Source organism: Filicampus tigris, chromosome 12 (genome assembly GCF_054856515.1).
Source record: "Filicampus tigris isolate MCC_2025a chromosome 12, RoL_Ftig_1.0, whole genome shotgun sequence".
In the NCBI taxonomy this organism is placed as follows: domain Eukaryota; kingdom Metazoa; phylum Chordata; class Actinopteri; order Syngnathiformes; family Syngnathidae; genus Filicampus; species Filicampus tigris.
The window spans coordinates 6,281,968-6,294,595 of NC_141228.1; the positions used below are offsets into that span (position 1 = coordinate 6,281,968).

The 12,628-nt window shown below is 41.0% G+C and overlaps 1 protein-coding gene across 3 annotated transcripts; it reads left to right on the forward strand.

Moving 5' to 3' along the window:
- The first annotated feature begins 768 nt into the window (after positions 1-768).
- On the forward strand, positions 769-11,905 carry il12rb1 (interleukin 12 receptor subunit beta 1). Of its 3 annotated transcripts, none has more exons than XM_086048475.1 (15): positions 769-894; positions 1,199-1,322; positions 2,877-3,028; positions 3,334-3,470; positions 3,561-3,600; positions 3,943-4,065; positions 4,190-4,266; positions 5,864-6,095; positions 6,493-6,621; positions 6,896-6,994; positions 8,622-8,777; positions 8,891-9,046; positions 9,127-9,205; positions 10,263-10,338; positions 11,421-11,905. In XM_086048475.1, exons 2-15 carry the CDS (start codon positions 1,279-1,281, stop codon positions 11,700-11,702), a joined length of 1,782 nt encoding a protein of 593 aa, XP_085904601.1. In that variant the 5' UTR covers positions 769-894; positions 1,199-1,278; the 3' UTR covers positions 11,703-11,905. The 3 variants fall into 3 exon arrangements, with proteins under 3 accessions (XP_085904601.1, XP_085904599.1, XP_085904600.1); XM_086048473.1 differs by having other exon boundaries at positions 884-1,027; XM_086048474.1 differs by having other exon boundaries at positions 884-1,027; positions 9,130-9,205.
- The last annotated feature ends 723 nt before the right edge of the window (positions 11,906-12,628 follow it).

The window sequence follows — 12,628 nt, forward strand, 5'->3', positions numbered from 1 at the left end:
GATAGAAAGTGGGGGATTGGAGTCAAATTGGCTTGATTATTGGAAAACTATGAGTACCCGACTTAAGCTGTGTTGTTTTATCAGCTTTACTGTAATAGACAAATAAACAGCTCATGGTCTACTCAGCCTCTCACATGTCCGCCTGGAACTAATATAACCAACTGTCTTAATTGTTGGCATGGTAGAGAGGGGGGCTTGCAACTTGAGGTGACATCAGAGTGCATTGATCAACTTAACAGACACCGCCCTCTAGTGGCTGTCAAGTGCAGCCCTGTAATGGACCTAGCGTCACATGGATGCTTTGCCCCATTCCAAGTGACAAAGTAACAGCTTTGAAAGTCATATGCAAATGAGATACTGTATTATCCTTGAGACAAAACATGAAATAAGTTGTACAATCAAGAAAGTATGTAAGTTGTAAGCATCTTCCTTCACGTGTTATGAACACAGGTGTTTAAATTCACCAGCCTATCTTGTGGAGGTTCAAACCGATAAAATGTCTTCATTGAAAGAACTATTTTTGATGACTAAAATGTTTTCCCTCTTGTTCTGACTTATTTAGCGACATACTGTACATTGACAATTACTCAAAACAATATTTCTGGTTGTTGAGGTAAGCTTTTAAGGTGAGCAAACAAAGTTGTTGAGATACTGAAATAAAGACACAAAAACCAAAAGTATGGACTTGCACAAAGAAGGTGTGTGTGTCTACACGTTTGCGTGGGTGGTGTCACAAACACATGGAAGTCGACTCGTCAGTCTAGCAAACCTTGGTCTATGTGAGAATGTGTTGGTCTGCTGACAAGTGTGGGTTTCTTCCGCACCTCAAAGAATTTCACAAAACTGAAACCCGTTGACATTTCTGAGAAACAGATCTGGGTTATGTGAAGGCAGGTAAATGGAACACCCCTCGCTCTCTCGTGCACACACACTCTTAACTTAAGCTAACTGGATCTCATGGAAACTTTGGGCTGGACTTCATCACTCATTGCTATGTTACTTATTTTCACTTCACGTTCCAGCAAAGGTAAATGAACATGAATGTAAATGCTATTTATTTGTAATATTCTTTAATCTGTCAATTTACTACTGCCTATCCACTATCATAACCCTACAAAAAAATACAAAGTGTATTTGATTTCTTCTGAAAACTCTATGACTGATCTTGAAATCCTTTGTGACATGTTTGGCCAAAAAGGGTCAGAATGTGAGGCTCCGTCAAGCCCTCAGTGCTTCAGAAGAAACAACGAGTCGAATGTTTATCACTGTGAATGGAGCATGAATACAATGCACAGAGATGTGACATTTGACCTCCACTTCAGGTAAGAATTTAAGTATGAGTTAAGCATAAGTCAATGTTGATATTAGGGATTGAGCATGTGACTAAAAGGAAAACAAGTGACAAATGATATGTACTGTACTGTATCTTAAATGCAGAACCAAGCGCCTTTGCTGGTTGTAGCCAAGAGGTTTATGTCATTTTGCCTCAAAGTGGAAGTGAACCCAAACATATTTTTTTCAAGAATATGTTCTATGCAGGCCCACTAGTTGAAACACGGCATTCTGATTAATATTGCGTTTGTGGAATATGAGTTAAGCAGTAAAATCCACCCCTTTTTAGCCATGTCAGGGGGCGGCCGTTTTGTCACTTCTGTCAACTAAAAATGACATCACAACTACTCAGGGGGGCGGCACGGTGGTTGACTGGTTAGCACGTCCACCTCACAGTTCAGAGGTCATGGGTTCGATCGCGGCACCAGCCTTCCTGTGTGGAGTTTGCATGTTCTCCCCGTGCCTGCGTGGGTTTTCTCCGGGTACTCCAGTTTCCTCCCACATTCCAAAAACATGCATGGTAAGTTGATTGGACACTCTAGATTGCCCCTAGGTGTGATTGTGAGTGTGTGTGTTTGTTTGTCTCTCTGTGCCCTGCGATTGGCTGGCAACCAGTTCAGGGTGTCTCCTGCCTGCTGCATGCCCGCGACCCTTGTGAGGACAAGCGGTATAGATAATGGATGGATGGATGGAACTACTCAGGACTCAGGTAATGACCAATCAGTTTCAGAAAACAGGGTAGCCATGATTGGTCATTACCTAAGCACTGAGTAGTTGTGATGTCATTTTCAGTCAACAGAAGTGACAAAATGGCTGCCCCTTAACGTGGCTAAAACAAGTGGATTAACTCTTATTCCACAAACGCAATATTTATCAGAATGCCTTGTTTCAACTGGTGGGTTTGCATAGAACATATTCTTGAAAAAAAAATGTTTGGGTTGACTTCTTTAAGTGAGGATGTGATGGAAAATGTACTTTTTAATTGCTTGTACATAAATAGTTTTGTGTCTGGAGTTCCCAGTGTCCACCATGTGTGAAATTATAAAGCCACATAAATCTTTTGTCACCAGCCCATTTCTGGACATGAGAACTTCCAGTCCACCGTTGCGTACTGGTAAAGTTAATTTACATAATAGCTCATTACGATTTTCCCCACCCGTGACTTTTGGGCTAGCCTGGGCAAAGATCCAGAGCCACTTTCAAATGGCAACCTACACTGTCTGAAGATGCTTTGTTGGATGCACAGATTAACTCATTCACTGCCCAGGACATATTTATTTGTCTTTTCACAGTCCAGCCATTCAATCCCAGTAACTCATGTATATAATTTCACATTTTTTCAAACGTTAGTGTAAAAGAGGGTCTGAAAACGTCTGGCAGTGAATGAGTTGTTAGCTTCTGCTAAGCAGCACATACTTATAATAACTCTATGAAGTTGTCAACGTGATAGCATTCTTGTTGTTGTTTTTTGTTATGTGTGGCCATCCATGTCCCCCTATCCCAAGAACATGAGTTACTTTCTGTCTGTATACTCAAATCTATAGTGACTTGACATTTGGGAACATTCAAGATACTCGCGTTCAGATCAATGAGGAGGAACTCATCAAATATCGGCCCGTTGACATTTGGGTGGAATCTCACAACGGAGACTCTGTATGCAAGTCAACCAAAACCTCTGTTACGCTCAGCGAAATAGGTGAGAACAGTTTCTTTTCAGGTTGGTATGGAATCCAAATCAATGGGGTGGGGTCTTAACTTGTGATGGGTACCGCAACACTTTATGGCTTAGTTAGTTGGGGTTCCATCCACAACACAGCGTGTTGTAAAAAGTGTGAATGCAATGGCAAGAAAACAAAGTACAAAACACATGCCCGCCCCAAAAAAAAACATTTGCAGCAAAAAAAAGACAAATGCGAAGAAAAATTTTGCAGTGAAGTCATGTTGCTTTATTGTGATTACAATTATTTTAGCAAAGAAATGAATTTTGCTCCTCATCAACAGTTAAATTTGAAGCACCACAAGACATTTCAGTGGCCTGGTTTCAAAATCACCTCAATGTGACCTGGAAGGCTGCAGAGAATTACGCGGCCTTGGCTGAGGTCTGGTTTCGAACAGATGAAACCAAGCCGTGGGAAAAGGTTCTTGTATTTGACAAATCCTGTGTATCCAACTTATGTGCTTCCTTATTGTACTACCCATTTGATTCTTTTTTTTTTCTCCCTTTACAGAGACTGAATACCACCGAGTTCAGGCACAGTAAGATGGAATGTCAGTATTCTTTTTTATTTCCTTGTATAATTTGGAGAGTTGAATCAACTGCTATTTCTTTTCCCCTCCTTGTTAATCAAAACCAATCATATTTGTGATTTTGCAAGAACATCGACATGTCTACAATCAATAGTCATAACATTAGCAAGGTATACCTGCAAATTCAGTCCAATATCTTCATCTTTAGTCCCTCCCCAGTGATTCATTTGTGGGAGTTTAAGGTAAGTTTGGTCTGATGAATGAGGATGAAATTAAATGGCCGTTAGAGGTGACTACAAATACTTAAAGATATTTGAAAAGATCAAATTCATTTCTCCATGACTTTATTGTATTTCTAAGCAGACCAGTTATCTGTTGAGAACCTACAGAAGCATACATCCTACCGGGTTAAGCTCAGACATCGGACCAATGTGATCCGCAACCCGCTATGGAGCGAATGGTCTCCACTTGTGATTGTTCCCGCAGGTGACATCACCATATCTCTTTTACTGTATTATTAACAGTATTCACTCAATCAGACATTGAAGCATTATTTTGTCATTTTCAAAGATGAATAGGCCACTCGCCGTCATTTGGTTTTCCACTGCAGATCTTAAAGATAAGCTGGAGGTGAATGTGACGTTAAAACAATTAGAAGGTGCACGGAAGGTCACGCTTATGTGGAAGGTAAGCCAAACTTTTGATGAACACAAACATTTATTAACACAGACAGTTCATATCTATATGGACTAGAGTAGTATGTGGCCAATGTTCTAAATAATTTCCCCCAAATTATTCTGCTTATACGGAAGGAATTCATTTGACTAAACGTTCAAAGCGGGTGGCACGGTGGTCGACTGGCTGGGACGTCCGCCTCACACAGTACAAAAAACATGCACGGTAGATTGATTGAACACTCTAAATTGTCCCTCAGTAAGATTGTGTGCGTGGATGGTTGTTTGTCTTTGTGTGCCTTGTAATTTGGCTGGCAGCTGGTTCAGGGTGTACCCCGCCTACTGCCCGAAGACAGCTAGGGCAGGCTCCGGCATGCCCGTGACCATCGTGACGATAAGCGGGTCGGCTAATGGATGGATGGAAAGATTCAAAGTTTTGATTGAATTACTGATGGAGGATCTGTCTGCTAAAGCAATTGTACTGTGATAGGAATGACAACACTGGAAATTTCGAGATAATTACTGTACTGTTGAAAGACTCGAGAGCAAACAGGTTTGTTCAGATAAAGTCGTATCAAGGAACATCTCTGTGAGGCAAAAGTGTCATAACAGCATAACTTGGTCAGGACAAATGGACACAAATATGCAAAAAAAAAAAAAATAATAATAATAAATTTGCTTACAAAAGGCCAATAACTGACCGAAGCGGAAATGTCGGTACTGGTCAATAGCATCTATGAATTAATGTGAAGTGTCACAGAGCTGTGAGGCCAGTTCAGAGACTGTCCAGATTTTCTTTTCTACGGTTTTGCCTTGAACAGGCTAAGCCATATAGACAATAGATGGAAGGTCTCACTCGGTATGTGAAATTCTATACCATGCAAACAACAGCCAAACTAATAAAACATATCGTTCAATTGAGGTCAATTCATGGTGAAAGCTTTACATTATTATCCTGCAATATCTTCACCCACAAATGGATTTAACAGTCTTTTTTAAAATTGTTTCAATTTTTTGTTTTTTTTTGTTTTCTTAGAAACAGAAATAGAGGTCATAATTCCAATGTGGTCTGAAGGTCAGCAGCATAAGGTGCATGGTACTAATCAGTGTGCATGTTGACAGTACAGAGCTGAGGGAATGTGATATTTGCATTTCCGTCCAAGGATGGAATAAAAAAAAAATTCTACCCGCCTATTGGGTCTCACTCAGGCTATGTCTCAGTCACCTGGTTCAAATGTGCTGTTTAAAGCGGAAGTCAAACAAAACATATTATTTTCAAGAATATATTCCCAGCAGGCCCACTAGTAGAAATACAGCATTCTGATTAATATTGCGTTTGTGGAATATGAGTTAAGCAGCAAAATCCAACCCTTTTTAGTCATCTCAGGAGGCAGCCATTTTGTCACTTCCTAGCGACTAAAAATGACATCGCAGTTGCTCAGGGCTCAGGTAACAACCAAAAACACTCAAAAACTCATATTACACAAATACAATATTAATCAGAATGCCGTGTTTGGACTAATGAAAGCGCATAGAAAATATTATTTCAACGAATTTTTCGGGGGTTTACTTCACCTTGAAGTGTAACTGAGCTGCACTCTGTTTCTTAGCCAGTTCACCATGCAGCAGCAGTACCCAAAGTGACGTACATCTTGACGGACACGCAATCTTCTGAAGGATGTCCGTGTAAGAAGAAGAAGACCCATCACACCAGCAGGATTGAATACACAGACTATGTTTCCTACTCTCCGGTCAACTTCTCTGTTATTGCCACAAACCGGGCAAGCTCCTCTCCCGCAGCCATCATACAAATACCAGCAGAACCTGCTCCCAGTTTAAAACGTACGATTTACAAAGTCAACTCGGAATTGAGAGCCGCATGTACTTTATACTATCGAGACAAAGATATTGGGACATGTAGCAATACAGGAAGTGAAAATCAAAAACAATTTTACAATTCATCCAGAAGAATATTTGTGATCTGGGAGACACCCTAGCTCATCACCTCTGCTTTAGTTCATCCCAAAGGTGGTTGATGGGTTTGAGGTCAGGGTTCTGTGACTTTTTCTACCATGCACTAGGACACAGTTGGGAATAGGTGAAGAAGGGGTACTGGCGCAACGCTGAAAGATTCATTAATTGAATAATTGAGTTAGAGGTGTATCCCAATACTTTTGTCCGTAGTGTGCGGGATCCAGAAAAGGGTACTGTTTTAAATGTTGTTGTTTATTTTTTGCAGCTTGTAATAAAACGTTACTGGATGAAAAACTGAACGAGACCAACTGCCTCGAGTGGTACAGGCTTCAAGATGAAGACTTAAGGCTAGTGGCAAGGAAGACTAAAAGAGATATGAAGCTTTTTAGAAACGGTAAGCTGCTGTTAAAGACCCAACACTGTGATTGACAAAGGGTTAAAAATGACACAAAAAGAAGACATACTACATAGTTCCCATATATGATACTGTAGGATGGGCGATGCTAGTTCTTGACGACCATTTCGCACAAACATCATTGGCTATAAACTAAACTTGACCATAAGCAAATGATTGTACACTTTTCACCAATCATTATACTGTGTGTTGTTATCTTACTTACAGTACTTATGTCTAACACTGTACATCTGCTTGACTGTTTGTCTTATAGGCATCGACGACTATGTGGGTTACATTTACTTTGAGCACCTGTGCATTAACGAGAGACCAAAGACAATTCAAATGTGCCTCTATTATAAAAAAGAAAATGGTAGGTCGATTTGAGCATGATTGTCACGATGATGGTCTACCTAATGCTTGTGAATAGTGTATTCACATTCATCCAGATCATTTCATTATTAGGGCATTGAATCATTTGGACTGTCGTTTTGCATTCCCAAAGAATGATAGCATTCATGGTTTGGGGCATTCAATAATTGAGCTTCCCACACTAACTCAGTCTGATATAGTCCCAACCAACCCTTGTTTGTTTGAACTGATGAAGCCTCCTCAGATGAGAGGTCAAACGTCTTTAATAAAGACAACCAGAACAGTCCAGATGCGATTGATCAATGCCCTGAGAATGTTTACGGTGGAGAATGGTGAAAATTTGAGGATTGTAGACTGTATTTAGCAGGGATCCACAAAGCAATAATCAGGCAGAATTAGAGCGTTTTCCTCTCTATCAGAGTCAGCAAAGACTCCCCTAAGGCTGCCCTTTGTCCTTGTTCTGTTTCCAACCTTTATGGTAAACATTTTTTGTGTGGACCAATGTATCCAGGTGGTCTAGTTTTTAGTTTTGCTGACGTGGTTCTGTTTGCTTCATCAAGCCCCAATCTTTAACTCTCACTGGATTGATTCGCATCCGAGGTGAAGCAGTTGAAATGTGAACCAGCATTTCCAAGTCTGGGGCCGTGGTCCTTAGTCAGTAAAGGGAGGAGTCCCCTCTCCAGGTCGGGGATGAGACCATGCCTCAAGTAGAGAAATTCAAGTATCTTTGGCGAAGTGAAGGAAGAGTGGAGCAGGAGATTGACGGGCAGATTGGTGGAGCATTTGCAGTTCTGCAGATTTTACATCAGTCTGTCGTGGTGAAGAAGGAGCTGAGCTGAAATGTGAACCTTGGTTGATCTACTTTGTATATTCCCATTATCACCTGTAGTCAAGAGCCGTGGAACGTCACCAAATACGCAAGATCACGGACAAGTCACCGCAATTAGTTTACACCGCAGGTTGTCAGGGCTCTAGAGATATGGTGAGAGGCTCTGTCATCTGGGAGTGGCTCAAAGTAGGCTACTCCTGTGCATTAAGAAGAACCAGATGAGGGGGCAGAGGATACCTCCTGGAAGTCTCCCTGATGAGGTGTACAGGCACGACCCACTGGGACGAGACCACGGGGATGAGCCAGGACATGCTGGAGAGACTATGTCTCCGGTCTGGTCTGGGGATCCTCCAGAAGAGCTGGATGAAGTGGCTGGGGAGATGGATGTCTGCGCTTCCCTGCTGACCCTGTGACCCAACCAAGGAGGAGCGGAAGAAAATGGATGGATAGATAAATGGATTAGTTGAACAGGTTTAATATTTACAATTGTCGGACAGAGACATTTTCCAAGCAAATTGGAGGGGAAGATTCACGCTTGACGCACCCCACACCACAGGATAATCCGTCAGGATAATTTTTTTGGAAAATCAGGTCTTGGCTGAGTTGATAGAAAGTGGTGAGATAATACTCTAATTTGGACCAATTACAGGGATTCGTGTATCCTGCTTTATGCCAGGAAGAAAGAACACACATTTCTGCTTTTCACCTATTGTTGTCACGTGAATTGTTTTTTTGTCTTGTCATCCTCTCAATGAAATTCTGCATTGTTTTTTAACTCAAACTGTCTTTATGCATTCAGTTCCAAAAATAGCTCCTCCAGACTTGTTCGCCTTCAATGAAACGCATAGTTCCATCACACTGTCTTGGAAAGCTATTCCCACAGAGGACGAGCGAGGTTTCCTCACACACTACAATGTGTGCCGTGTGCAATTAAGTTCTAATGATGAGCACAATCGTAAGTACTGAACTGTCATCACCCGTATGTTCACTGCACATTCTCTTGCTTCAAGGTTTTGTAATTATTTCAGTGTATATACATTGATATTTTCTAACCTCCTTTGATTTCAGAATGTCACCGTGTACCAGTTTCCGTGGCAGAATACCGTCTGGAAAACCTGACACCACTAACAAAATACCACATCACTGTAGCTGGAGTGACAAGAGCTGGAGAAGGTCCAAAGGCCACATTAACTCTCAGCACACAGCCAATGAATCCTATGACAGGTATCGGACCACACATTCACATACCGTAGTATGCGTGTTAATGGAGTGCTTTTCTAATGTTGCTTTTTTTCACTCGCCAGCAGAATGGTTGAAACTTGCCTTGGTTATGGCATTCCTGTTTATCTTTCTTTTAATGGTGTGCTTGTGTATCTGGAAAAGGTGGGTGAGCCCTGCATTACACTGAGTACATTTTAAAGTGAAATAGCGTCTGATACATAACAAACAGGGGATTCAGCCTTTGCAAGGCAAATACTGAGAAGAGAAAGTTTCTGCCTCATAGTTGAGAGGTTTCACTATGGGATAGGATCCAGCTCTCCTAAAATAAATAAGTAAAACATAAATAAATAAATGAATGAATAAATAAGCGTAGACCAACATTGTTGTGTTTTCGTGCCGATCTCAACAGCAAAAGCAAAACAGAACAGCCAAGATTTGTAACAGCCGAAAACCTTGGGTCACTAAGCAACCTGGTCAGCTATCACCAGCTTCTGGCACGGCCCCAGCAACAGGCTACACCCTGCTGGGCGGCTGTGGCTCAGTTCTTAAAGCGGGTTGCTTAGTGACTGAAGGTTCGGCTGTTTGAACCTTGGCTGTTTTGTTTTGCTTTCTGGGCTCGCGAAACCGGCATGAAAACACAACAAAACCATGTTAGTCTATTTATATATTTTTTTTAGTAGGGAGTTCTCCAAAATAAGTCCACGATTGAGAAATATCTTGCTTCTCCGACTCTGTTGTTATTGTTGTTGCTAATGCTCCCTTGGTAGCGTTCCTCCATGTACCTGCAGTTCCTGTCTTTTTGTGTATTGTAATTGTAATTGTTCTCCTTCACAAGCAACAGTGTTGACTTTACAATTCAAACAGTACTGCATATGTCGATTAAACAACCAGAAAGCTCAAGATGTTCTATTGCTCTGCAAACACTTTCCATTTTCCTCTCCATCACTTCTTATGCAGACAGCGTCAATAGCTGAGTTTTACTTCCTTTTAGTTGTATTATATATTGGTTAAATTCTCTTTGTATTTATAGGATAATTAAGAACATCAAAACAATATTTCCATGTTGACACATGATCATTTTTCTAAACAGGCAAAAATTGTTTTGAAATCGAAACAAATTGGAAGTGGGTCAAGCATGGCGGATTGTGTTCAACTTTGAAAGTTCAGCTGTATTTTACATGACTGTTTTAGTGACATAACATTTGTTCCTTATGTTCAGAATGAAAAAGAAGATACTTCCTCCACTACCAAAGGCGCCTATTTTGGAGTTTGCCTCTCAGCGAACAGTGAATCGGGTACATCTCATGCCCATTTCTATTTATGTTTGTTTCTATTTATAAATGTTTGTTTTATTTTTATTATTTTATTTATATTCATTTTATGACTTCAACCAACTGAATCATCTTTCCAGTGATGGTGAGTTTAAAACAAAGGGGATTTGAAAGACACCTCTGTGCATGTGACTTTGTGTGACATTTCGAGAACACTAATTTCAAAAGTGAGATGGGAGGAGTCAGTTAGCGTTTGGTTTTTGTTGACGAATATCAGGAAAGCGGACAAAGGTAAGAAAGTCGCTGCCGTTGTTGAAAGATGATGTGACAGGACTGTCAAGTTTGGTTTTGACCTAGCAAGCAGAACACTGAACACCCACTACATGAACATTACTTCCCACTAGGGCTGTTCGATTTTGCCTAACAAGAAAATCCCGATTATTTTCTCTCAAACCCGAAAATTACGATTACGATGTCTTTGTAAAATAAAAAAATAATGAAAAATGAAGTATTTTGAATGTCTTTTATTTAAACTTAATGTTTCTTTTTTTGAACTCAAAATGCCAGTTAATTTAACTTAATACACACGGAACAATCCATTGGGATTAACAGCATTTTACTTACACAATAGATTTCAGATCTGTTCTTAATTAAACCAATAATGAAAGAAGAAAGTGCATATACCATCTGAAATGAAATCATCAACATGAGGGAAGGTAGACAATCAAGTCTGTAAACCAAACAGTCTGTCAGCAAGTCTTTTTGCCAACCGCCAGTGACTAGCCTTTCACATTTCCCCCTGGTCTTACTTAAGCATAAATCAATGATTTGTGCAAAACCGTCACTCAATAATACAATCCACTGTCAAGCTTAAGTACGTATTGTATGTATGCCTTTTATGGCCCACATGTGGATACCAGATGTGGACCACTGAAGGACCGTCATTCATTGAGGTATGTGGGCCATGTGCAGGTGGGTTGTGTGGCCCATCAGTGAGCCACAACAATTTGCTATCTGGGTTACGGGTTGTAGTATTGCAAACTTTTAAGAAGGGGAAAATGATAACGCTAAACGTAATGCTCCTCTGATGTCCTGACCAATAACAGGAAATGCCGGAGGAGAAGGAGGAGGTGGTGATACTGCAGCAGCTGCATCCAAAGAGTCACACTGGAGGGGAGGATGCAGAGGAGACCACCATGTCGGTAAACACCGATATCAAGAGGACAAGTGTGTCTGATGGGAGCAGGGACGATGCTCTGAGCCCTTCTTCTATTCAACATTCACTGAGGGGTTCAAAAGAGGAGGAAATGCCAAATATGGAACAAGAAGATGTGCTTGCCTTGCTGCTCTACAGGAAAGGATTGGTCTTTGATATGAAGACGGACTAGTGTTAAATTGATGAAGAAGTGACTTTCGGCTTTTAATCTGAGATAATGTTTATATTCTCCAGAACTGTTCAATCATTTTATTTGTCTTTACTATATGTGTCACGACACCTCATTTTCTAACCGCAGAATACCCCCAAAATAAAATGTTAGGATCAAGGAAGAGGTCTAGCCATGTGCTATTTTGAATAAATACTTGAGTGGAATCAGAGGCCGTTCCTGGCTAGATGTGCGCCCCGGGCAAACAATTCCCTGCTCTCCTCCCCTGCCCTCCGGCCCACAAAAAATTAATTACCTCCACACCCCGACAACAACTATATATTATTTGTGTTATTTTATAACATGATCTTAAATGCACTGAAAAAATAGTTTCTTGAATTTACTCAATTTTATTTAAAGAGGAAATCAACCCAAACATTTTTTTCAATATGTTTTATGCAAGCCCACTAGTTGAAACAAGGCGTTCTGATAAATATTGCGTTTGTGGAATAAGAGTTAATCCGCTAGTTTTTAGCCATCTCCGGGGGCGGCCATTTTGTCACTTCTGTCGACTGAAAATGACATCACAACTACTCCAGGGCTCAGGTAACGACCAATCACGGCTCAGCTTTAGAAAACAGGCGAGCTGTGATTTTTTTTCCCTATGGGGGTGGCCACAGTGTGACATGGGTGGCCTTGGCCAACGCTGGTCATATTTTAGCTCCGTCCCTGTGATAGAGTTGTTTCCTAACCTGCCCTGAAAGTTGGGCGATTGGGGCGAATGGTGGGCTAGTCTCTTCGGATAGTGCCGTAGTTCCAGGCCCGACCACCAGGCGCCTGCTCTGGTCCCGCATCTTGCACCTATTTGCCCTAAGTGACCTTAGGGCATAAAGCACATTGGATTCTAGCTTCTAGGATCACTAGGATACACAAACCCCTTACTACAAAAA

Bases quoted from the DNA above. Each gene is read 5' to 3' on its own strand.
- il12rb1 (XM_086048473.1), top strand. From the start codon at position 958: ATGGAAACTTTGGGCTGGACTTCATCACTCATTGCTATGTTACTTATT. The intron at 1,028-1,198 runs GTAAATGAACAT...TTGGCCAAAAAG, and splicing joins CACTTCACGTTCCAGCAAAG to GGTCAGAATGTGAGGCTCCG. The intron at 1,323-2,876 runs GTAAGAATTTAA...TCAAATCTATAG, and splicing joins ACATTTGACCTCCACTTCAG to TGACTTGACATTTGGGAACA.